The sequence below is a fragment of the Haliaeetus albicilla genome, chromosome 5, assembly GCF_947461875.1.
Source record: "Haliaeetus albicilla chromosome 5, bHalAlb1.1, whole genome shotgun sequence".
NCBI lineage: Eukaryota > Metazoa > Chordata > Aves > Accipitriformes > Accipitridae > Haliaeetus > Haliaeetus albicilla.
In genome coordinates this window covers 39,438,652-39,464,791 of record NC_091487.1, presented here as the reverse complement: position 1 = coordinate 39,464,791, position 26,140 = coordinate 39,438,652, and the positions used below count along the sequence as shown (strand labels likewise).

Below are 26,140 nucleotides of genomic sequence, written 5' to 3'. Positions count from 1 at the left end.
GAAGAGTTACTTATTTTTAATTAATTACAGCTGCTCCTTGGTGTATTTCAATCCACAAAACTGATGAATTAATGTCTTTCAGGACATCACCAACATTTTTTTAAGAATGTTTATTTTTTTTTTTTCAACTGTAAGGTCTAGGAAGCTTTAGAACATTTTTGTAACTTGCCTTGTGCCACAGTAATGTGTGTCTTGAATCCAGCGGCCGTTTAGAGCAACGATAGTATGAGTGTATCAAGAAAGACCAATGTGTTAGTTTCTTCCATTCATGCACAAAAGCTGTATTCCGTAGAAATATACTTGAATGCTAAGTTTTTCTGTTTGGTTCATCTCAAACTTTGGCATGGGGGAGTCTAGCAGTACTAAAGAGAATAAGGATGCTTGTTGAACAAGAACCTGTGTAAGTGCCAGTACGGGACAATATAGAGTGAGAAAGTGATGTTTTCTGCAAGAGTAGAAATAAGGGTCAAGTAAGACGGAGGACTGAACAAGTAAGAATTTCTATTCAAGTGTTAATTCACACATTTTGACTTAATGGCTTCTTAAAAACATGTTCTTAATGATTTCATAGCTTGAGATGTTACTTCATGCCATTTTTCTATTTACGTTTGTTTTCAGTGTTCAATTCCAATCACTGTAAAATGAGTACCTTTTTGTACTATTGCTAGTTTAATTGCCTCATGTGGTAAGATGCATACCTTAAATTCTGCGTTTTTAGAACTCTGCAATTGGATAAGTCATTGCATTAGATTGTAAATGAAAAAGCTTGTTTATCTGTGGTTTCTCTTAAAAGCAAAAGAAAAAAACCTGATCAAACAATTTTCTCTCAAATAAAAAAGAATCCTTAAAAATAAGAAAACTCCAAATGCACTATTTGATGTCATTATTTACTTGAACCTCCTGTTTTCACTCAAGTTATGCCCAGTCTGCTTTGCAGGAGGGATTTTCAGCTCTGTGGAAGAGATTCATAATGACTCAGTTTAGCATTAGAGTTTGACATTAGAAAGAACTCTGATAGATACCCTTCTGCAGTATGGCTGTTAAGTCTGCAGTGTAAGTGTGATAAAAGAACTGTTGGCGAGAGTCTTGCATAGTATCTCCACTCTGTGAGCACATACAACTTAAAGCAAAATATTTAAGTAAATTATTGATGATTTTTAATATATGCCTGAAAATGTAACCTTCTGTAAAATTAGTAAACCTCTTTTTTACTTGGCATATTATTTATGAGAACCTAGAGACCAGGTAGTTCAAGATCTTAAGTGATGTTGGATATTGTATAAGCATGAAAGCATGAATTTCATACTTGACTTATGATCAGACAATAGTCAATGCAAGTGGGAAATGGGAAAGATGGGGTAACACAGATAGTGTGCATGCCACTCTTAGCCACTGGGGATCAGTAAAGTACTACTCATCCTCTCAAACCTCCATGCTAAGAGATGCTTAACAGTTGCTTGTCTTTGTCCTATTCTAGATTGCTGGAACCCTGACCCACACTCACGACCTTCCTTTGCCAGTATCCTAGACCATCTCACCGCCATAGAAGAGTCTGGTTTCTTTGAAATGCCCAAAGATTCCTTCCACTCCTTGCAGGAAGACTGGAAACAAGAGATCCAAGAGATGTTTGATCAGCTCAGAGCCAAAGAAAAGGTAAGTAGAGAAAAACACTCCATGCTCATGCTCTCTGGATTTATAATTTTCCCATTTTGTAATTCAAAGAGGGATCATCGTTTATGGCATCCCAGAGCTAATTTTGTCTATGCTTTACTGGAGCTTGTAATAAGTCCCTGAATCAATGGCAGGTTATGATGCACACAAGGGCAGAATCGTGAGTAAAATAAATATCTGCATCCTGAGCCGCTACTCTTTCTAATATTGTAGTGAGCTTTCATTATACACTGTGCAAACTGCTATGAAGAATTGTCTTCATTGTTTAGTGCGTCTGATAACTATTTCACTGTTAGCATCTTAATTGAGAAGCCCAATGATAACTGTTAACAGTAAAAGTAGGAGGGGTAGTTTCAGCATATATACTCTAGCAAACATTGCAGCTTTGGTTCTGTCAGGTTTGTGTTTTCCAGGTTTTGAGCACAGCTAAAGTGGATAGACTGTAATAAACAGGAGTGCTACCAGGGGAGTGGTCCAATAACTGTTATAATTGAAGTCCATCTGGGTAAACAGCAGGAAACAAAAATGCTAGCAGGAATAAAAGGAATTGTGACTGTCAGCCTCAAAGAGTAGAAGTGAAAAAGCTGAAGTTTTCTTCAAGCATGCTTGCAGAAAGCACAGCCTGCTGCATCTATGTTAAGGTCCTTATAGAGACTGTCTTTACAGTCGTTGGTATGAAATACTACAGTGGAATCACTGAAGTAATAATATTTTTCTAAGTACATGGTCTCTTGCCTAAAAATAAATTCATAATAAGTAGCCAACTTGATTTGGACTTGGAAGTTGGGTGTAGGAGGTGGAGAAAAAGAAAAGGGGACCTTGGGACAGGGGAGAGAAGTCCTACAACAGTACCTAAAACATTTCTATTCACGTATAGTAGCTTTGGGGAAAAATAAAAGAGCTAGTAGGCATTTCCCTGCTGCTGTTGCATAGCATGCAACATAGCATGTTCACATGGCATAACAGTGTTGGAACAGTTTTTGAAAACCAGAAACTTCAACAGACAAACAGAAGACCAAACAGTAGTAGCTAGACTGTGCTCAGGTTGAGTACTGTATTTCTGTGTAGTAATGGAGAAAGAGAATTTTATATCCTATTCACCTCATGAGTAAAATGTACCAAACCTCCACAGTAATGGGAGAGGTAACAACAACATTAAAAAAAAATTAAAAAAATAAACTAATGTCTATCTGATAATTCATCTAAAGTTTAACTTGAATTCTTCAGTTTTTACCTTCTGCAGTGGAATTAGCCAGCTGGAGATAATTATTCTGAGTGCTGAATTCTTTTGTCCTTGTGGTGAGAAGACATTTTGAGATCTCAAGGACAATTTCAGTTGATTCATTTTGTCAAAAAGGGAAAGATTGAGAAGTTTGCCTTACGCATCTTTATGCATAAGGAGCAGCCATGCTTGGTGGAAAATGATGGGAATGACCTCCTGATGATGTTTTCTTCATTCATTTTTATGTTAGAGCTGTTTTTTGCTGTTTTATGATGCATGAGATGGCAAGGTTATTTTTAAACAGTTTAAGTCAATGCTGAGGTTAACGTAAGTACTTACGGAACAGGCAAGCAAGGATTAATTCTTTTCAGTGTTATGAATAAATCTTCCAAAATGGGTTCCCATGTGCATGGTACTCTCCAGTGGCTCTCGTAAACATGTTCATGTCAGATACGCAGCATATTTTCTCATGATGCTGAATTTAGGATTCAGTGCCTTTTCACAGAATTACAGAATGATTGAAGTTGGAGGGACCTCTGGAGGTCATGTGGTCCAACTCCCCTGCTCAAGCTGGGCCACCTAGAGCTAGTTGCCCAGGACCTTATCCAGCGGGCTTTTGACTCCACATCTCTGGGCAACCTGTGCCAGTGCTCAGTGACACTCGCAGTAAAAAACGTGTTCAGAGGGAACCTCTGGTGTTTCAGCGTGTGCCTATTGCCTATTGCCTCTTGTCCTGTCACTGGGCATCACTGAGAAGAGCCAGGCTCTATCTTTGTTGCATCCTTCCTTCAGGTTTTTATATAGACTGGTAAGATCCCCTTTCTCCCCACCCAAGCCTTCTCTTTGCTAGGATAAACAGTCCCATCTTTCTCAGCCCTTCCTCACAGGAGAGATGCTCCAGACTCTTAATCATCTTCATGGCCCTTTGTTGGACCAGTATGTCCATGTCTGTCTTGTACTGGAGAGCCCAGAACTGGACGCAGGATTCCAGGTGTGGCCTCCCAAGTGCTGATGTCCAAATTTTAATAGAGATATGAAGGGCCTTGAATGGCAAGCATAGAAGTTACTGATGATTGTTAAAGGTTTTGGCTTTCAGCTGAGCCTTTAAATAGGGGCTGTGAGCACAAGTCATTGCTGCTGTACCTTCAGAATAGGTAATGTTAGGCTTAACCCACAGGCCACAAGGTAGCCTTTCATTTCTCCTTTCTTATCTCCCTGCAGGAGCTGCGCACATGGGAAGAAGAGCTGACCCGTGCTGCTGTTGAACAGAAGAACCATGAGGAGTTGCTACGAAGGCGGGAACAGGAGCTGGCAGAACGTGAGATTGACATCCTGGAAAGGGAGCTCAACATCATCATCCACCAGCTGTGTCAGGAGAAGCCTCGGGTGAAGAAACGCATGGGGAAGTTCAAGAGGAGTCGGCTCAAGTTAAAAGATGGCAATCATATCAGCCTGCCTTCAGGTTGGTGACATGTTAGGCTGTGTCAGGTGAAATGGGAGGAACAGGTGAACCTGTAGCTTTTGTAGCAACTTTCTGCTGATACTTAAGCTTTAGTATTGGATGCACTTTGGGAAAAACATGCCTCTTTGGGATCAAGCAACTAAATTTGATGCTCTTGTGGCTAGCATTCCCCAAGGTTCCAAGTATGAAGGCCAGAAGTAAATTTGAGATGTTACATGTTTGTTAGTCAATGGGTATATATGGTTCACAGTGAAAATGTTGATGTTGCAGTTTAACACACTAATACTCAAAATGATGATCAGTTTAATAAAGGATGTACATAAAAAATGATGGAGGTTCTTGCTCTGGGAATATTTTACATAATGCTGCAGCAGAAACCATAGTCTACTGGATTTCTTGGTGCAGGAATCTAAAAATTACCAAAATACATTGCTAGCTGTGAGACTACAGTCCTACATTGCTAGTTCATATGTGAACTCCTATTACACACAAGTTAACTCTAATACCACCCTTCTGGAAGAAATGTTAAGTATTGGTGAGGTGTCAGGGAAGTCACTCCTAAGAGTGAAGATAGTAATTTTCAGAAATACTGAATCCTTAGCACTTCTGCTGTGGATTCTGTGTGGAGAATCAAATTTGTAAAAGAACAGAAGTGTGGATTTTGTAAATCACCTAAGGCTCATCATTACCTCAAGGTTGATGGCTTACACTATATTCTTTGTTTTCTGAGAGAGATTGGCTGTTTAGAAGAACAATGATGATAAAATGTGTGTGTTAACTATGCCTTTCTTTAGGACTGTAAACACCTGTTGCTGGTGGTTTTGCTTAGCTTAAGAAACTGAGAGATAAGGTGAAAGGAATTTATACAGGGATATACTTTAGCATAAATGTGAGCCAACACATGGGCATCTATGTGTGTATATGTATGTATCTCACACATACACTAAGAAGATATATATTCATGAGTGTGAGCACACATCTTTGTTCTGAAGTAACTGCATGTACGACAGGGTGATACCAATTAGCTGTAAAACTTCATTTCTACATAGATCCTGTAAATTGCAGTCTTTGAAAGTTACCATAAATTATTATTTCTTTTTTCTTATATTAAAAAAAAACAAAACTGTGTCTTTCTGCTTTTGTTTTGATTTTTTTCTTTTTCTTTTGGCAAACAGATTTCCAGCATAAATTCACTGTGCAGGCTTCTCCAACGATGGATAAAAGGAAAAGCTTGATCAGTAGCTGCTCCAGTCCTCCTGCAAGTCCTACCATTATTCCCAGACTCAGGGCCATACAGTGTAAGGAGCTCAATGTAGTATTGAATTTGGGAAATGTGCAGTCTGTCAGCGTGGTAAGATGCCAAGATTCCATATCTAGGACAGGACTGTAAAAAAAATGTTCCTAAAATGTTTGCTTTGTGCCCTGCATGTATACATTTAGAGAGAAAACAAGCTGTGTTGGTGATGAGGGGGAGTATTACCTTCTCTGGAGCCCAAACCTTACTTACCCAAGATCTTGAAATATTGCTGTTTGATTGTATAGAAAATACATTCCTTAGGTGTACAGGTTAATTTTTAAAACTACTAATTTGCAGAATATATCTGTGAAACATTATTGAGGTAGATTAAGTTACCATTGGAAGGAAAGAAAAACAAGGGTGGGCACTTGTCATGAAAACAGTGTTCCCATAACAAAACAGAATTAGGCAGACAAGCATGTATTAGAAGTATGAAAGGGATGTTAATTAATGTGTGGTGGTTGTATTGGATGTCATGACACTTGTGTGTCTGGTATCAAACTGGTGATTCTAAAAGAGAAACCAGTGATGGAATAAAGCTGCAAAGCCTATCTGTACTAATTTTGAAGGGATCTGGTTGTTAGATCGGTGTTGATAAATGGTCAGAATTATGGGAAAGAAGCCTGAATGGATGTTTTAATTACTATTCCTGTTCCAGCCTGTGTTTTGTTCTTTATGTTGATGTGGAACCAATTCTTTAATTTGTATATCTGTTTTTTCTTTCTCATTTTCCACTATTCTTCCCACTTGTGAAGTGGCTCCTGCTGAAAGCAGTAAAACATGGGGACGAAGCTCAGTCCTTCCAAAGGAGGAAGGGGAGGAAGAAGAGAAGAGAGGCCAGAAGAAAAAGGGACGCACTTGGGGACCAAGCTCACTTTGTCACAAGGAGCTAGGTGCAGGAGAAGATGGGTAAGAGAGGGCCTGGCACCAAACTGGTTTCCAGGTTCTAAAACTGGTTATGAGCTGGCTCACAGGAGATTTGCCTATCCTGTTGCAAATGCTTTTATACTTCCAAACTTATTTGCTGTACCAGAGATATCAGAGGTTCAGAACAGATTACAGAACTGCATTGCATTCAGTCCCTTGCTAGAGGTCCAGCACTGACTGATGCTTTCACTGTCTGCTATTATTGTTACATCTATTTGTAAGCAGTAGAACTTAGCTGTGCAAAACTGTTTGTCTAGTAGCTTTTCTTTATTTTCAGGCTCAACTTTCCGTAGTTTCATATCACATCTGAAACTACTTGTCTTTTACAATTCTCAGCTATGCTTTTTCTTGTCTTAAATGCCATTATTTAAAAAGTATCTGGTAGAGCCAGGCAAATATCTTCTCTTCAGGCTTTTGAAAAGGACACATACCTTGAGTGAATACATTCTGAAAGTGATTTTTGCAGAGATACAGGTTGTACCTCTGTTTCTATAGATTCTTGTTCCGTGGCTTCTTTTTCTGTCTATGAATTATTTATACCAGGACTCCAATGGATCACTGCCAAAATGCTGCTTTAAACATAGGAGTATTTTGATCTTCGAAGAGGTTTGAATGCCTTGCGATTTTTAGTGGCATTTGAAGCTTTTTTCCCCTGCTAAATGGATACTTTGCCTCTTGCCATATTTTTTAGTAGGGGAAAATAAAATAACTGGTTATAATTTATCTTTAATATTATGTGCCTAGGTGTGAAATTCCTGGAAAACAGATGTTTACATAATGTATCACTGTTGCAGCCCTCTGCAAGAACACCTGGATCTAAGTGTTCTAATGCCATTAAAATATGTTCTCCCTCAGAGGCAGTCTTGACAGGTTAACAGGGCAATGTGGAGGAAGCTTCTTCAACTGTTGCCTATGCTTTACCTATTCTCTAGATGAAGTATAGCATTCTACAGAATTGAAACAGATGTCACACTTTACAATCATTAATTATATAGAAGGGCAGGAGATCACTGAAGCAGGTAGAAAAACACTTCTACCTTGAAATCATGTTGTTAGAATTCTGGGAATAAAGCTCTTCAGTCTTCTGTTTGCTACTGTGCAGTCTGAAGCGGTAACCATGGTTGCTCTTAAAACTATCCTGTTCTCTCTACAACTGAGATGTTCTGTAGTATTCATCACCTTTTCCAGAGAGACAATACAGCTGTGGCATTTTGCAGAGTAACTGAAACACAGTAGTGTTGCTGAGAGGGCAGTATGGTTAACATACAATGAACTACTGCTTCTTATTGAGATCATGCCAGACTGCAGACTTTAAAGGAAGCAGAGTTGCAGTAAACATTTGTGACTCAAAAGATAGAGTGCTTGCTATTTTTAGTATTTAAGTCTAATTTTAGAGGGTAGGGGAATAAAAATTGGGGTAAAGTGAAGAGCTAAACGTAAGATAGAAGAGTCCAGTTCAAGTCGTCTTCGTGTCACTGTTCTGGTAGCAGCAGTGCTGCTATTCCAGCTGCTTACATGATGCTGTGATCAAGGGAACTTGTATCTCCATCTTTTTTATCACTTTTCCTCTGTTCTTCACAGGACGTAAGAGGTAATTCCAAATTTATGCAAGAATTACACTGTGGGAATTGCAGTGAAATTTGCTAGCATGAGTAAACTGACCTATAATTAACATCAAGTAAAGGCAATCATGAAAAGATTATACAGTGATTATTCATCCTTCTGCATTTATCTTTGAGCATAAGGAATATACACAGCAGCAGAAGGTTGCTTGGCTGAATTGCTGGGACTGGATGAAGCTTTATGTTGGACTGGTGTTGTGACAGTTCAGTTGTGATCTCATGGTATATTCTCAGGAATATATGGTGAAGTCCTAATTGTCTTTAAACTTGGCATTGATTAGTCTTAGACTGTTACTGTGACATGGGTGATCTTTACCCTGTTTAAGTTTTCATGCTGGTGGTATTACTGATTTTATGGAAGTGACACTGGATGTGGGGTAGTCATAGTCCTTTAGCAGTTATCTCTTAAAATATTGTAAGCTAAATAGGGGGGAGCCTGGGAACAGACACTTTTTATTCATGACAGTGTTGTATTAATGCCTCAACATATTGTTACAGGATGATACTAAGACACAGGAGATGCCATCTTAAGTTATAGGAAAGTTTTTTGCAATTTGCTGAGCAGATAAGCCTTGTCACCTTATGACTCCTAAAGAGAGATGCTTTTTTGACTTCCCAATAGAAAAAGGGAACAGAGAAGTAACTCAACCGTAATACAACAAACAGAGTAATAACCTTCCTGTTATTTAATCTAAATAGATTACAGCCAAGAAGTGTCTAGGTTCCTGAATTGTCATGCTGGTGACTGAAATAGATAGTTTTGCTGCTAGTGCTTTCAAATCGTTCCACTTGCTCTTTCCTTGAACCAGTAACAGACAATACTGCTGTAGTAGGTATGTACTGTCAGCATGTTTTGAATTGTTTTCAAATGCACACTACTAGCTAATCAAGAGAATGTGCAGCTACCTTCTGCACAGGTCTTTGGGGTCTGTTTGTAATTTGGGGGGAGAGAGAGAAGGAGCAAAAAATAAAAGGGAAAGAAGATTTTATAACCCTGAGGCAAACGTAGCAGGCCTAGAAATTATTGTGGTAGCTATTTATCTTTCTGCTCAGACTGAGCTGTGCTTTGTCAGTAACGGCAAATCTTCAGCCTGTTTTTTGCAAGGGAAGATTGCTCTGAGAAGTCATAAGGAAGCAAACTAAGCTGATGTGTCCTGCTGTAGAATAAAGGGCAACTCCCAAGACACTTTAGATAACTATGACTGTAAAGTGAAGGCTAACCTGAAGATTACTGCTGCCTATCACTGACAACTTTGTTCTCTAAATACAGAGATAGCAGAGTATGTGTTTTCCTAGCTCCATCGAAATCTCACCTTCCTCAATAGTTGTCTACCCGTATTGTAAGAGCTTTGACATTTACTTTTGGAGGTGATCATACTGCTAACATGGTTTTCACTCGCCAGCTTTCCCTTAATATACTGCTTTATTTATAGTATTTATCCGAACTGTGGATGTTGTACACATGGGTAATTTAGATACAACATATATTATTTGGTGGATTGTGTTATATAGCTGAGTATAGTATGGAGGGAGTAAATCAGACCCATACACTGAATTGCATCTCTGAGGTAAAACCATGTGGTTGTCTGTCTTACAAGTAGGATTCAGCACTGTGCTGACTGGATTCAGGTTCATAGCAGGATACTGCCTGTGCCGGAATGGTTAGTGGGAGGAAAATGATGGACTTTCAAGGCAGTTGAGAACTGCACAGGATACTTCTAGTGTAATGCCTAATAGCATGATCATCAACTAACTGAACATGTGATGAATCAAGTTTAGACCTTGTGACCTTGCTATAGCAATACAGTTTGGTGACAAGTAGGGCATCCCAGTTAGGTAGAGAACACAGGAAAAACACATACCAAGGTGCAAAAAAAAAAAAGGTATAATAAAACTTTGAAATCCTGCAGTGGAAGCCATCTTAGAAATGCAGAGTGATTCTGGTGGAAAATAAGAATCATGAGAGAGAACTTCTATATGCTCATATCCTTCTTTCCCTGTAAGGGAAGGATTGTGATGAATTTTGTGTCTTATCAAACAAAAATGCAAGTTTGTAATGGAGCTGGAAGAGGTCTCACCTCCTAAGTTTTCTGTTCTTTCAATAACGAGTTGGTGCTCTTGTGTGTCCAGTTGAGAATTCAGACTATCCACAGATCTTTTTACTCCTTTCAATTTCTGTTTATCCTAAGTTTATGTTAGCTTTTCACCAACACTATGATGTGTTTCATGTTGGAGTTTGTGGAAAGGGATCAGAAGTCTTCTGGTTCAGACTATATTGATAACTGAGCAATAAAACTTTGCTGAATGTTGATATGTCAGAAAGTTGTGCTGCTTACTAAAGTTGTTTCTGATGCCATGAAAGTACTGCAGGGAACAAATAGGATGATGGTAAGGAATACTTAGGAATAGGGACTACTACTAAACTCAGGTTCCTGGTGACATACCTTTAAACGAAGATAACATCAAAGTAGGGGTTTGGTTTTGGGTTTTTCACTTGTTTGTTTTAGTGGGTTTTGCAGTATTTTTTCTGTCATTAAAAGAAACAATGACATGATTTATGATTTTAGTTACCTGTTTTTCCATAATCTAGAACTTAAGCTTTTAACTGTCTGTACTTCATGCAGTGTTTTCTTTAGAGGAGAAATACTGGGGTTTATAATATAGAGGCATGACTTCACTGTGTCCTGGTTTCAGCTGGGATAGAGTTAATTGTCTTCCTAGTAGCTGGTACAGTGCTATGTTTTGAGTTCAGTATGTGAAGAATGTTGATAACACACTGATGTTTTCAGTTGTTGCTAAGTAATGTTTAGTCTAAAGTCAAGGATTTTTCAGCTTCTCATGCCCAGCCAGCAAGAAAGCTGGAGGGGCACAAGAAGTTGGCACAGGACACAGCCAGGGCAGCTGACCCAAACTGGCCAACGGGGTATTCCATACCATGGGATGTCACATCTAGTATGGAAACTGGAGGGAGCGGGGGTGGGGGAATCACTGCTCGGGGACTAACTGGGCATCAATCAGCGGGTGGTGAGTAATTGCACTGTGCATCATTTGTACATTCCAATCCTTTTATTATTGATGTTGTCATTTTATTAGTGTTATCATTATCATTATTAGTTTCTTCTTTTCTGTTCTATTAAACCATTCTTATCTCAACCCACGAGTTTTACTTCTTTTCCCGATTTTCTCCCCCATCCCACTAGGTGGGGGGGGAGTGAGTGAGTGGCTGCATGGTGCTTAGTTGCTGGCTGGGGTTAAACCACGACACACTGTTACAATGACTTTAGCATGTTATTGTCCCAGTGAGTGATCTTTGACTTCCGTTGTTCATTTGTATTTCACATGGAAATGTTTTTGGAGACATTTTTCCCCTCTTCCTGCTGAGCACTTTATTTTTTACATGCCATAGTAGGTTTGCCTTGGTTTAAAAAGAAAATGTTTTGTCTGATTTTTGTAGTGGTGCTTTCTACTATTCTGCGTTCATAGCAGTTGGTTATCAGCAGAGGTTTTTTGACTGCCATGGTGTAACAAATGAGGGAGGGACTTGTTGACTTTTTTTGTATTTTAAGGTGCTGTAAAGATGTTGTAAAATGTCTTGCTATGAGAGGACTTCAAATCCATGTAATTAAAATGGATACGTGCATTCCCTAAGTACATTTTTCTCCCATCTTTCTACTATTTCAGTCTGAAAGCTCTGGTAGAAGGATACAAACAGTGGTCATCCAGTGCACCGAACCTTGGGAAGATCCAGAGAACTGCGCCTGCTTTTCCAGGATTCACCAGCTTAGCAGAGATGGGTAAAGGAATTCCCTGGCCTTCATATTCTCATCCCCACTTCCATTTATATTTGAATGAACTCTCCTTTCCTGACCTTCACCTGGTGCTTTACAGCAATGGTTTCATTTTCATCGTGTCTGTTTTTCTTTTATTCTTTGTGAAGTAACTACTTTCTTCTTCTGGATTTTCTTTTTGTTCACACCTCTGCTTGTGCTTCTTATCTGTCAAGCTAACGAGCTTTGCTCAATTCTCCTCTAGCTCCATGCTACCTCTCAGCTCCTTTTCTGTTAATCGTGTTTACATGTGCAGCATGGTTACACCTTCACTTGCAAGAAGAAATCCTTACAATTTTCCTACCTTTTGCTCCTTGCTCCCAAACATATAAATTTACTCTAGAAGTAGCTGAGGTGTAGATTGCTTCTGAAATACCATTCTGCAATTGATCCCAAATAGATTAATGTGTCACTAATTTCTTCCATTTTGATAGTGTTTCCAGTTACTTGTCTCAGCCTATCAGCTTTGGAGACAATAGTCTGTGAGTATTTGGCAATTGGTGAATGATGCTTGCGATGAGGACAGTTGCATCTTCTGAGGAGAAGCTTATTTTCATATATACTTGTAAGACAGTTAAATTTTGCCAGTGAAAATGTTACATCCATGCAAAGTCCATTTTCATTTGCTTTCCAGATGATGAAGACAGCGAATGTCTGAATGGGGAGGGCAAAGTGCACCCTTCACCTGGCCACAATCAGTCATACCTCTGCATCCCATTTCAGAAGAACGAAGACTGGGATGGCCCTTCTAGTGATGCCAATGAGGAGTCCACCCCTGTGAACTCTGCTACTAGTACCCCACAGCTGACACCCACCAACAGCCTCAAACGCAGCGGCTCCCACCACAAGCGATGTGAGGTTGCATTGCTTAGCTGTGGAGCAGTGCTGGCTGCTGCAGGCCTGGGTTTTGATCTGTTAGAAGCAGGGAAGTGTCAGCTGCTGATTGAGGAGGAGCCAGAGGTGCCCAAGGAGGAGAAGAAGAAACGTGACAGCATCTTCCAGCGAGCTGGACGCCCACGCAGGAGCACTAGTCCACCTTCACGAAAGATCTTCAAGAAAGAGGATCCCATGTTGTTGCTAGGCGAGCCATCCACATCCCTCACCCTTCTTTCCCTGTCTTCCATTTCCGAATGTAATTCCACCCGGTCCCTGCTGCGCTCAGACAGTGATGAGATTGTGGTGTATGAAATGCCTGTCAGCCCAGTGACAGTCAAGGCTCCCTTGCCAGCCATTACCAACCCACTAGTCAATGTCCAGATCGAGAGGTTCAAACAAGACCCCAATCAGTCCCTGACTCCCACACATGTGACAGTCTCTTCCCACACCCAGCAAAGCGGGCACAGGCGCACACCTTCTGATGGGGCCATCAAAGGGAGTGGACTAGTTGTCAATGGGTGCCCAACCAGTGGATGCCCTTCCAGTAGCTGTTTAACTGGAGCACTGGGAGCAGGTAGGTTTTCAGCCATCTTCCTTTTCCTCTTCAGAATAAAGACCCAAACAGTATAATTACTTGTTGGGAAGTAAATATGTTGCTTATTCAGCATCCATTGTGATGGCCAGCCCACAAGAGGAGCTTATGGATGCTATCTGTACACAAATAATGAAGAGAATAATGCAGTAATGGTCTGCATGGTTCCAGCATCTCTGTGCTAAGGAGCTCTCTCTGCTCCCCTGTGCTCTGTGGCAGAGCATATTATTGTTTCTTAGACAAAGATGGTACCAAAGTACATATATGGCACATTTTTAGCAGGTCTTCGCATTCCATCTCCATTGCCTTTATATGCTTTGTTTGTATTGCTGTTACAATTTCAAAGGAAATTCTCATTTTTAAGGCAGTGAAAACTGGATCTCTAAAGCAGTTTGGGGCTGTGCCACTGTTGCTCTTACTTCTTTGTAAGCAAGAGGGATCTTCCTGGGTAGGTAGTGTTCTCACCATTGCAGTCTTTAGGAGTGGCTGTGACTTGATAACTTAAAAAATGCTTTCCTGTTTTCTTGCCTTAGTAATTCAGAGAAAAAAGGACTAGAATAATAAATTAAAATCTGATTTAATTAGACTTTTCCCAATGGTAAAACAAAATGTGAGGTTGTTGAACGGCAGTCTGCAGTAAAATGTAGGTTAATGCAGCTGAGAATACTCATTAAAATGGTATTCGTGAAAATTTAAAATTTATGTTGCATTTAAAAAACAAACCCCACCCTACCCTTAAATGAAAACAAACCAGGAAGCATCTGCAGTAGGTAGTGATAAATGGCTCTTCCAGGAAGTTGGTCCTGCTTGCTGCAAACATGTGTCATGTATCCTGCTGTGCAAGTGTCTCCCTGATCCATTCAAGCTGTTAATGGGTAATGTGCCCTCCAAAGGATTTGGAGAGTCCTCACCTCTGGTGGGAGGTCAAATCCATGCTCTCCAGTCTGAAAGTTGAAGAAAGCAAATGAGAGAACGAACAAAACTTGCTGCTTGTGCTAGGTCAGTGAAACAGTTGTCTTGCAATGGGTTGAGGACAGTGTAGGGATAAAGAAGCCAGTTATTCACTTCAGATTGGTGTAATCTTGAAGACATGGAATTTTTAGATTCTGAATGGAGGCTTTCTGCTTTGAAAATGTTTTCACGGTTTATATACAATAAACTAAGATCTGTTGGAACCATTTAGCAGTGACATCTAACATGTTTCCCTCTTCTCTTACATTCTCTGTTTTGGATAGGTGTGTTAAAAACACCTAGTCCAAGTAGAGATCCCAATGAGGTCCCTCGCCTGCCAGACCCCAACCTTGTTTTTCCTCCAACCCCGAGACGATGGAATGCACAGCAGGACTCCACACTGGAAAGACCCAAGACATTGGAGTTCCTGCCCCGGCCACGTCCTGCAGCCAGTCGGCAGCGGCTTGATCCCTGGTGGTTTGTGTCACCCAGCAATGCCAAGGGTGAATCTTCTGCCAACAGTTCAAGTACTGATACTCCAAGCAATCTGGACTCTTGTTTTGCTAGTAGCAGCAGCACTGTAGAAGAGAGACCTGGACTGCCTGCACTGCTTCCTTTCCAGGTGGGTCTTCCTGTAGAGGAGCGGACACTGTTGGACATAGATGCTGAGGGGCAGAGCCAGGACAGCACCATTCCGCTATGCAGAAGTGAACTTAACACACACAAAGCTGCAGCATATGAACTCAAGCAAGAATTCTGGTCTTAGTATGAAATCTGCTGGGGACAGTGAGCCCCTCTAAATTCAATCCTACTTATTGCACTGAGAATGCACTTTGAAGACAGATGAGATGGAGGGATGCTACAGAGATCATACGGTGCTGCCTCTGCTGAAGATGTGTTGTTCGACTGCCTGATTTTTTGTCTGCAGTTGGATGAAACTTGACAACTCTGAGCTGCTGACTTTTGCTGTGGGGTTTTTCTGTAGTCTTCCCTGCCCTCTTATTGCAGTTTGAATCTGCAATGAGCTAAAATTATCATATCAAAGTCTTTGTTACTGACCTTGTAGGATTTGGCACTTGCAGTAAGTATATTGGTATCTATCCTGGTATTAATCAGTATTTTCAAAACTCGAATATTACACTACAGCAGACACCAGTGTTTGATGTTTTCCCAAGGAATCCAGGACAGAAGCAAGTAAATATCTGGAGACTACCTTCTCTGAAATGTATTCAGATCATTAGATAGGCCTGGGAATGATGGTACCCCCACTGAAGGAGCAGAAGTAGCTATCTTGGACTCACTTGTCCTCTTTTGCTCATGTGATAGTGCAAGGTGGAACAGATTGCAGAGGAAGGGCATGGCATCTCCACTGATGGAGGTCTTTGAGAACAGACTAACCAGACTGTTGGGAATGAGTAGGTGTAGTTGATCCTGGCTTCAAGACAGGTTGGATGGACTTCAATGATCTCTTGAGGTCCCTCTCAGCCCTATTTTTCTATGACCCTGTGCTTTCAAAAAGATGAAGGCTTATGGTATGGCTGTTTGCTCTTAGCTTGCTTTTTTGTTTCAGACTTTGGTTCCATCAGCTTCCCTTTCCCATTCCCTGTACCCCAGGCTCATAGTCGAGCTGTCTCTGCTTTGGGAAGGGAATTAGCAGCCACTCTTTCTTTAAAGCTGTGTTGGCTTGCAGCAGTAACTTATGTGTCCCCTTGCTCTTTTTCTTCCTGTTCTTTCTCCTTTCTTACGCTTTTTAGGAGCGGCCCTTGAAACCCAAGACTGTTCTTATGCACACTGATACCTGTTTAAGGTTCTTTTGAAATTGAGGCTTGTTAGTAGTTGGATTGTGCAAACAGGAATCAGAACATCTGGATTCTATTTTGTTTTGTCACTGACTCACTGTGTGACCTTGGGCAAATAATGTAACCTCTGTGCCTGAATTTCCCCATCTGTAAATAATAGGAATAATACCTACCTCACAGGGGGAGGGGTTGGGACATATGTTATAGGTATAAAGTCCTTTGAGATCTTTGAGTGAAAGGCACTATAGACATGTAAAACTCTATTCTTGTCCAAATATGTAAAAACTCCTAACTCTGGAGCAAGAACAGACCCCTGTCTTGAAGGAAGAAGTCACACAAATAGGGTGTGCCTATGCTCACACTTTTCTGTACAGAGACTGCAGGTGTGTCTGCATCTGCAGGTATATCTTACTGGCTTTAATGAGAGCTTCACTCTTCCCCAGTTTTGGCATTATAAATAAGGGATGTGGCCTTTATATGAGTGTAATAGGGTAGTCTGCTTTATTGCAGGGTACAGCATATCTGTTCACTCTTTTTGTACAGATCTGTGCTCATTTTGCTAATCTACTGACCATTTGGGTGCAAGTAACTGATTTGACAGTGCTGCCAACGCAGTGCTCAACCTGTTAGGGCAGTCCAGTCCTGTTGTGAAGGCAGTGTAGCCGAATACTTTCTCGCAGCTGTTAGCACAGAGAACCTGTGTGTTTAGATGTTTGTAACCTGACGTGAAAAACCAGCATGTGTGAGGAAGTACTGTACGTAAGGGTTTTTTAATTCTGTTTGAGGGCTAAAACTAGCATGTTGCCATTAGTCAAGTGCACCCTTTTTTCCAAGCAATTCTGGTATGTTTTCATTTAGAAAGGTCACACATTTCTTGTTTATCATATTCCATGAAATGTGTTTAATGGCAGAATTACCTTTTGCTGCCTCCCCCATTGAATGCTCCAGAGCTAAACTTAATGATGCTACACTAGCTGCTGAAGCTGGACAGACTGTTGACTGGGTAGGCAAGGTATTCTGATGTGGGGCTAAGATACTTTAAAAAGAACTTACACTTCTGACACTTTTGTTAAACGTGGACTTTTAGCATTACTGATTTCTTAAGCGTTCATCCCTTTTGCTTTCTGTTTTTTGTGATCCAGAAACTAAAAGAAAAAAAAGGTAAACCCCGCCTAAACAGATGGTTAATTTCAATTGTGGTATAGAAACAAACTCAAGGAAAGTCCAGTCAGAGGCTGTGTCACAGGCACTTAAAAGCAGGAGATTAAAACTATCTATATTTCATAGTCTCCCTTACCATTTTAAAAAGTCTGAAACAAAACTGGATCAGCTGTTCTGAAATGTAATGTTTTCTATCCAAAAAGTATTATTACAAATGTCATAGGAAGCATCATCTGCTCTGCGAAGTTATTACCTGGAATAGCTCCATTTGAATAGAGATTTTTGAAATCCATTTCCTTGCATGGAATGGGAGGTTACCTTTCTAGGTCACATTGTTTTAACTGAGCCCACTAAACTTCCTGATAGTTGGCCAGTTGCTTTCACCAAATGATCTGTAAGGTTTCTGTCAAGTTCCCAGCAGGCAAGACAGCTGTAAAGCCAAGTTGTTCTTTTGCTTAGGAAAGTTGAGGATGGAGTATCAAAACCCTTTCCCCCTCTCTCCCTTTTAGATAATCACTTGGTGACAGTGGTGTGTAGCTGACCTATTAGAAGTATTTTGCTCTGAAGAGCATCTTCCCTAACACCAAATGGAAATTGCTACATCAAAGGACCTGGGTAGGACAGACGACAGGGAGTCAAGGGTCCAGATCAGGGTTTTCAATCTAGATATTTTCTATTATGAAGCTGGCAGAAAGACTACGCAGAAGCATAATATTTGGTGTTTGTTTTCTTTAAACACTCCTTGGATGCAATTGTCTTAGTGGAATCTAGCATGTGAAATAAAATGAGGTAGTCTGAGCGTCAACCCATAACTGTCTTCCAGTTGGGAGCCCTGTGGCTAACCTGAGGTATCAGGCAAGAGGAGTCTGTTGTAGAAACAAAACTATTGGCTTTAGCCGGTTGTGGGCTATTCTTTGACAGGCAGAGTGGGTTCTCAAAGCATAGAGTTGTCAGATGTTTTACCTTATGCATCTGCAAATGGTGTCCGGAGGCCCAGGGGCTATGTGCATGTTTAAGCTAGATCATAACCTCTCCCTATACCCATCTATCCCATCCTGGCTTGATTTCTCTTCTTTTGTTAATCTGTTGGGTTTTTTCCTTCCCAGTTGTGGGAGCTGAAGTGCTCCAAATCTCCAAAGGAGTGCTTCACTTTAGTCCACTAGATACTGAGAAGATATGAGCCTGTCATCTCACAAATCTTTTTTTTTTTTTTTTTTTTTTTTACTGGTTACTAGTATTCCCATTTATCAGGGAGATAAAAAATTCAGAATATTGTTGATTTGACATACCTTTCTAGCAGTGTTCTTGAGGAAGATGGTGAAAATATTGCTATAAAAAAAATCTAATAAATGTATTGTTTCCTAAATATCTGAATAAGTTGCACTTTTTTTTTCCTGAGAAAAAGAGAACATGAGAGCAAAAAATCCCTGAGCAGTCTAGAATATAATGACAAAAGAATGGGGTAAAATGTGTTACAGTAATTACAGGGCTCACAAAGAGGAAGTGACAAATTTTTTAACTGATAGTAATAGTAGTAAGATTGTTGCTGAGAGAAATTTTTCTGGTCTAGAAATATCTATGTATTTTCTTTTAAATAGTCAGCTGGCAGTATATATCACTAATTTATATAACAGATGTGCTGATTTAGGAAATAGAAAAAAGTTTGCCAGCCCTTCAAAATACGCTATCCTTGTAGCCTGTTTGTTTTTCCTGTAAAACTAGGGGGGAAAGCACAGAGATAGCAACCAGTGCAAAAAATCACAAATTTTTTGATAAATTTCTGCTGGTTTCACAGAAAGTGAGTGTGGGACAGGTAGAGAGAAGAAAGCTTTTGTGTCAAAACTAGGGTGATAATAGTTATGGGGTTTTTTTTCTAATGCTGTTACTTCCTATGGACTGTACAATGCTCTGTTCTGCCAGCAAGTATGTCTTACCTCCTTTCAATCCTTTTCAGAGGTGCAAATGTAACTTTTTATAGGTATTTTTTTTCCTTCAGGTTATTATTACAATGGGTTGATATTCAGTATGGGGCAGGGAACCTCAGTGAAAATATTCTTTTTGTAACGGTTTTCTAACAAAATGAGTATTTTCAAAGTGAATTTTTCATTATTGATGTGGAAAGATCTGTTCTGATTTGGCATGCTTTTATGATGAAGTATTTTTCTGTACCTCTAGGAATGGGAGTAGCTGCCTCCCTCTTCATAGCATGCTGTTATCTTAAGACTTTATGGACAATACTGCATAGAGATGTTACTTCGATATTGCCATGAAACCGGATACTTCTCATTCTGTTGAAGGTGAGGCAGTAATGGTCAAGTAAAGAAAGGTTTTTGCCATCTGGAGTGTTCTGTTAAATACCAAATCACAGGAAACCTCCCATCTTGAGTCACCTTTCTATCTTGAGCTTAACTTTTATTTGAAACTTAATTCATCTCTGTGGGATGAATATGGAAGCTGGAGTCCCATTAGATGTATGGAACCAAATCTAATACTGTATCCCAAAATTCAGTGATAGGCTGTTACTTTTGTAAGTAATTTTAGGCTAATATTAATGGGTTTGTTTCTTTGGGGTTTTTTTTGAAACCTTTCTTCTTGGAAAAAGTGCTTATTGCTTTCTAACCTTTTCCACACATTTTGGAAATAGTCTCAAGAACTCTTACCAACTGTATGGCAAATAAGGAGGCTTATATCTTGCGTAGTGATACAGGTCTTCCTTTTGGCTTCACTTTTTTAGTATGAAACAAGGACGCTTATGTTTAGCAATGAAGATTTCTGATCCTTATCCTGTTGCTGCAGAACAGTTTCTTAGCTTCCATATTTATAACTCAATTCACTTAAGGCTGTAATTTGGGTAAAACTGGACATTAAGAGTGAGGGTATAGGCATGTGTTAAAACCTATTTGCAAAAAAGCAGTAAATACAGCATGCATGTGTAAAGAGAACCAAAACATACTCATGCTGTCACAGAGGATAACTTTCAGACTTTATAAACCTTTGGTTGATCATATAATTAAGATATCTTTAGGAAAGAATGCCTTCCTATGTTTTTCTATTAAGTTTCCTGTTGTAAGATTAGAATATGGTGCTTTGCACAGACAGTGGTATTGTATCTAGCTGGATAGAAAGGATCTTTAACCAGATTTTTATCTTTTTTTTTCTCTATTTCCAATCCAGTTTGTGGTTTAGTTTTTCCTTTTTTTTTTTTTTTTTGTGGTTAACGAACAATAGAGTCTTAAGAAGAACTTACATTTACTATTTCCTCAGCCCTACTTTCACAATTTCACAAGGCAGTATGGAAATGCATTTATGGCTGCTGCTGCTGTTCGCTCTATTGAATGTGCTGGTAGAAAGTCACATGCTGCAGTTAAAATGTGCATTTGCTTTTGGTTTTTTCTCATGGTCTGCTTTTTTAAGCAGCTTGATCAGAGATGAGTACAGCTTCTGAAATTATCTACATCATTTTTATTTTTGTATGTTAAAAATAGTCATTCCCAGGCTAAGAGGTGTGTGTGCTTGATTATTTACCACTGGTGACTAGGTGGTGTAGCTGCCAGAATTATTATTGTTCCTCTCTAACAAAGATCTCCCTTTTTTTGCAACTGGAAAGTCTTTAGCATTTCATTAATGTTTGTATACAAGAAACACATTTCATCTCCTTCTATACATGAGTGAAAAATCTTTTTTTTCTTTGGTTCTAAATGACCAGGAACATCACTTTCCTACTGCAAATGGCTTCTTGGACTGTTTGGGTTTTTTGGTGGTGGGTTGTTTGTTTGTTTGTTTTAAGCCTGTGAAATACATATGTATCTGTAAGGTATATTCCTAGGTGCCTTCTATCTCACATGCCTCCTTGCTAGGGCCTGAGGTTGTTTTTTTGGAGGGAACTCCTGGTTGTAGTTTTCAGTACTGTAGTGTTCTTCATCACACATCAGGCTAAATACCAGCACAGTAAACATTTAAAGTCCTCCTATTTACTGATGTGTGTACACCCCTGTGGAAAGAAGTACGCTATCGCTGGCTTTCCTTATCTCTTGATTAGAATTCTGCCCCTATGCCATCTTTTTCGGTTATTAATTCTTGTTACCAAAGTACCTGGGGACCTAAGACAGAAACCAATACATGTTTTAGGTGTGCTTTGACCTAAAATGTTTCCAAGCTAGAGGCATAAGATACAACTGGGAGAAGTGAAAGCGGAGGTTGGCAGGCAATAGCAAATAAAAGAGTGAAATTACCCTTCTTAATGTAATAAGCAGTCAGACGACAGAGGGAACTAGCTGCTTGGTAATCTCTTGGCATTGTAGGTAAGTTGGGACCTAAAGAAGAATTTGAGGAATATGTAGTTACTTAATTTCTGCTTGGTTTGGTTTATTTTACCCTGAGCTACCTCATTTGTAGAGATGGAATGGGAAGAAAGCTTAAGTTTTGGTAAGAAATGCTGTAGGTAGGCAGTTGAAGCTGGGATGATGGGAGGATAGAGGCAAACACTTGTATTTGGCTCTTTGACATGCAAATTCCTGATGGAAAAATAAAACCAGCAATTCAGTTTTAGAAGTTAAGATTATACTTGCTTTTACTATGTATGTCTCCAAAATAATAAATGACAAGGCAGGGCATTTTTTCTTGATGGTTTCTGACCTGTGGAAGAACTGATTGTCCACAGACCAAAAGGTGGTGATTTTGTATAGGTCACTACTGCTTTTAAAAGTGAAGGCCTGTTTTTTGAAAACAGATTTTTTTAAAAATAAACTCATGTGCTCTTAAAATGGACCTACACACAATCCTGATTGTTTCCCTGTATTTGCAGTATTGTTTTCCTAATGTGTCAGATCCTAATACAGTCCTTATTGTATCTGAGTGCTAATAATGTGCAGACAGCCCAATATAGCTAATATTAAGAAATAATGACACATTTTTAGTGTGTAGTGTAGTGGATTTATAAGTTCAGCCTGAAGTGGGCTACCGTTAGATCTGTAGGTGATGGGTCAGATGGATGCACAGCTAGCAAAAGGGGGCTTAGAACAAATCTGCAGGAGGAATGCCAAAGTTTTATTTGCTTAAAATAAATTATCTGAAAAATAATCATGTTGGGGGGGGAGAAAGGCCCTTCATTATTCAGAAATACTTTTTCTAGTATTTTTTCCATGCTCAAATTTTAGCTTCCAGGATAGCTAGTGAGAACCTACATTGTGTTCGAAAGTTGTTGACTGAAACCCCAACATAAGACCAGAGTGATTCACACTGTCTCCCTGTTCTACCTTGATTGTTCCAATTTAGCATTTTCTCAAAAACAGATGTTGAGGTTGGGTAAAGCTGACCTCCTTGTCTTGAAGGGAGACATATGGGTCTGAGAAAGAAGAAACATTGTTCTAGCCATGTCCTGATGCTTTTGTGTCTCGCTCTCTTACCAGTAGAGGTTATAATGGAGCAGGAAGTCATGCTGGTGTTTTTCCAAGCTTCATTGATAAGAATGCTGCTAACAGCACATTTCAGTACAAGTTCTTTGGGAACCCTTGTACTTGGTTTCTCATAGAGTTTCGGAGCAGCCCTGGCCTCTGATTACTGTTTGGCATAGCTCAGTTGCACACTGAACTGCTTGAGTTTAACTACATCTGGAGGAGAACTGAGGTTCTTCTGGAATTTGTGGATGTGGCCACTTCTCGACTTAGGTAATGTGTTTTCTCCCAGGCCCAGTCTGTGTCACAAAATGAGTTGTCACCTTCAACTGATTGCCCAGATATTCATGGTAGGCTTGTTCTTCTATCTTGCATACTTTAGTGAGCAGCTCTTACAATGTCAACAGGGTTAGCATTTGTATCTGAATAGGGCAGCTAATACCTCTGAGCTGACTTCTCACACTGCGTCTCAAGCAGATGTTACTGCATCACTTTCTGCCATCTCTGTTTTCAAGGTTATCTTGACAACCATAACATCCAGAAATCTTAGACTGTAAAGAATAAAGCCACAGCAAAAAAAAAAAGGGGCGGGGGGGGAAGAAAGCATACGAGCGTTTGCCGGTTGAATGGTTGAGTTTGGCTAGTGCTCTTTGCAGAGAGTAAAATCCATTCTTGTGCAACATAGGTCTCTTTGGGGGATGGCTAAATTCAACGTGGAGAATATACCTAGATCCACTTAATGTCAGTAGCCACCAGTGCCCCTCATTTGGCAGTTATAATAAGAAACCATGTAAAGCCAAGAACATCTAGTAGTAAAAGTTCATATTTAGCGTAATTAGCTTTCAAGTTAAAAGGGAAGAGGCCTCAATTCAAGAAAGCTCTTCATCACATACTTACATTCCACTGACTTCAGTGATGTTTATCTGTGGGTCAAAATGCATGAGACCCCAATTCAGCAAAGCTCTTTTAATCTAAATTGGGGGATTGTCCTGTAGAGATTAATGGTGAAGGACCAGGCTCTGTACTTTGATTGTCAGAGGAAAAAGTTCCTTCACAAGCCTCTGGGTACACACTGGTTTGATTGCAGACTCTTGTGGCCTTTCCATGACTGCACATGCCATGCCTATTTGACTGCTAATTCTTACCATAAACAGGGTAAGCTTTGAGAATGTTTTCTGACACAGGAAGAAGGAGCAACAACTTCTACATTAGCAGATTACTAGCTGTTAAGGGGGCAGTAAGTGGTGCATGGAGGTTGTATGTGCAAATGTCAGTTTAACCTGAGGCCTTTTCTCAGGTGTTTTTTCTCCTTTTAAAAATGCATCCCTCCAGGCTGGTGGACAGACCTGACAAGTTCAGCAGTGAATCAACATCCACCACTGTTACTAGAGTTCTAGGGTTCTTGTTTGTCAGCTGTTGGCGCAGCACTTTGTGCTGGTATATATGATTTCTTTGTCAGAAATTCGGGGCAAGCTGGAAATATCTGCGACATTTTGCCGGACTTAAGTTGAGAGGCTTATATGGAGTGGTCAGGGCAACAGTGGTGGAAAAAATCAGGGAAAATACCTGTGCTTTTAACAATGTCTCTTCTGTGGCTTTGAAAGTCCAAGAATTTCTCAGCCAGAGAATGTATTTCCTCCCTCTTTTTATAAGCTACTTCTTTCTTTTGCCTTATTAATTGTGGATCTGCTCCTGCTTCTATTTAAAGCCAGATGCAAAAATCAGTGACCTGACTTTCCTAGGTACAATGTTGTAAATTTGAAGAACCAGGTGAGTAGATTACTCTAGTGTAAGATCATGCCCCCATGTCTGTTCTTTTGAGGTATGGGGTAGTTCCTGCTTGTGTTGAAATCACTGTGTGGAAGGTGTTGGGTACTTTGTAAGGAACTCCAAACTCTGCAGGACTGGGATTCATCTTCAACTTAAGTATTTCAGTCTGTGTTTGGAGACCTCTGTATGTCTTCTCTTCTGTTCATGGTGTTCAAAAGTCTCTTGCTATGGAAGTAGCACCTGAAGGTATGTTTTGCCCGAAGAACCTGCAATGAAGCAGTTACATTAGCAAATGGTAATGTACCCCAGAGTTGAGTAAAATATCGGAGGCCACCAAGTTTTTCTTGTTTGTGTGATGAAATGTTGTCAAATTAAGTGATTTGTTGGAGCCTTCCTTTAACTTCTGTACAGCAGTAAGCTTAGAGGAAAAGAAGATTGCATTATTTTTAAAAAAGCTTTATTTGTGACCTGGACTTGTTGCCTCTGACCCTCTTGGGCTTAAATAGTTAAATTATATTAATGTCCAGTTTGTTTCACTGTAGGTAACACATCAACTGAATACTCTTGTGCATAATCTACTGTATCTTTCCTCTGTTCTGTGTCGATGTATTATGTGTATTTGGATTACAGTTCTTTTTTGTATTAAATTATTTTATGTTATAGAACAATATTTAAGCGAAGCAAAGAGCTAATGAAAGTTGTTGGCGTTTTGGGATTTCTTTTCTCTTTGCTCTTTTTTTGGATGTACTGTAAATTGTAAACCAAGGATGCCAAGCAGGCTTGGTTCAATGGCTAAAATTATTGTATTACAGTGTAATGCTGATCTAGGCCTTGTCTCAACACTAGAGCACACAGACTTGAATAAAACTGTTATAAAAGTGATCGTCTTTAGGCCTTGAGTTCTTCGTTTTGTGCTTCACATAATTTTGAGCAGATATTTAGAATATCAGCGGCATTACCTTACTCTGAGGAATTCAGCATTTTTCCCAGTGCCACAAGAAGTTTATTTTTCTTTGCTAGGTATCTTGGTCCTGATCAGCTATTTCAGCTCTGGGTCTTCCATAGGGTTTTTGAAATCTGTTTTTACGAAACCCTGGACAGCTTAGTATCAGTCTTGGCACACAGTAGCTGTCTGCTAACCCCCTTCTGGCTTTTCTCTGAACAGGGTAATTAATTGCATACCATTTTTTATTGCGGTTAATATTTCTGATCTGTTAGCTTAAGGTTTTTCTACTCTTTATTTAGTATCCTAGCCAGAATGTGAATCTGAATGCCTGGATCTGGAGCTAATGCAGTAACACGTTTTGTGCATGATGACATTTAACAGATGGTTTAGATTCACTTCTGATGCTGTGCCTTTGTCCCTGCTGCATCATTCAATGAGACACAGTTGCTTGAACCAGGATCTTTCCAAGCTGTCTTTCATCTGCTATCAGTGTGGAAGCCAGAACAACATGGTTTTGATTCCTAGGTTGTGTGTTTGACTCCTAGGTTGTGCCTTTGCTCTTCCCTGCCACCAAGCCATCGTTTCACATTTCTCTGCTTTAAGAAATGTAGCTGCACTGATGGA

At 39.8% G+C, this 26,140-nt stretch overlaps 1 protein-coding gene across 4 annotated transcripts in view; it reads left to right on the top strand.

The window, feature by feature from the left end:
- The window catches only part of MAP3K9 (mitogen-activated protein kinase kinase kinase 9), a 64,986-nt gene extending 39,534 nt beyond the window's left edge, over positions 1 to 25,452 (top strand). For 2 of the 4 annotated variants that reach the window (XM_069784258.1, XM_069784256.1), the window contains 7 exons: positions 1,478 to 1,653; positions 4,115 to 4,355; positions 5,531 to 5,653; positions 6,408 to 6,561; positions 11,883 to 11,995; positions 12,663 to 13,478; positions 14,732 to 25,452. In XM_069784258.1, the coding sequence (XP_069640359.1) occupies positions 1,478 to 1,653; positions 4,115 to 4,355; positions 5,531 to 5,653; positions 6,408 to 6,561; positions 11,883 to 11,995; positions 12,663 to 13,478; positions 14,732 to 15,213 (2,105 nt within the window). In that variant the 3' untranslated portion in view covers positions 15,214 to 25,452. The remainder of the gene's footprint in view (positions 1 to 1,477; positions 1,654 to 4,114; positions 4,356 to 5,530; positions 5,654 to 6,407; positions 6,562 to 11,882; positions 11,996 to 12,662; positions 13,479 to 14,731) is intronic. The other 2 variants (XR_011324797.1, XM_069784257.1) reach the window with 2 other exon arrangements.
- The last annotated feature ends 688 nt before the right edge of the window (positions 25,453 to 26,140 follow it).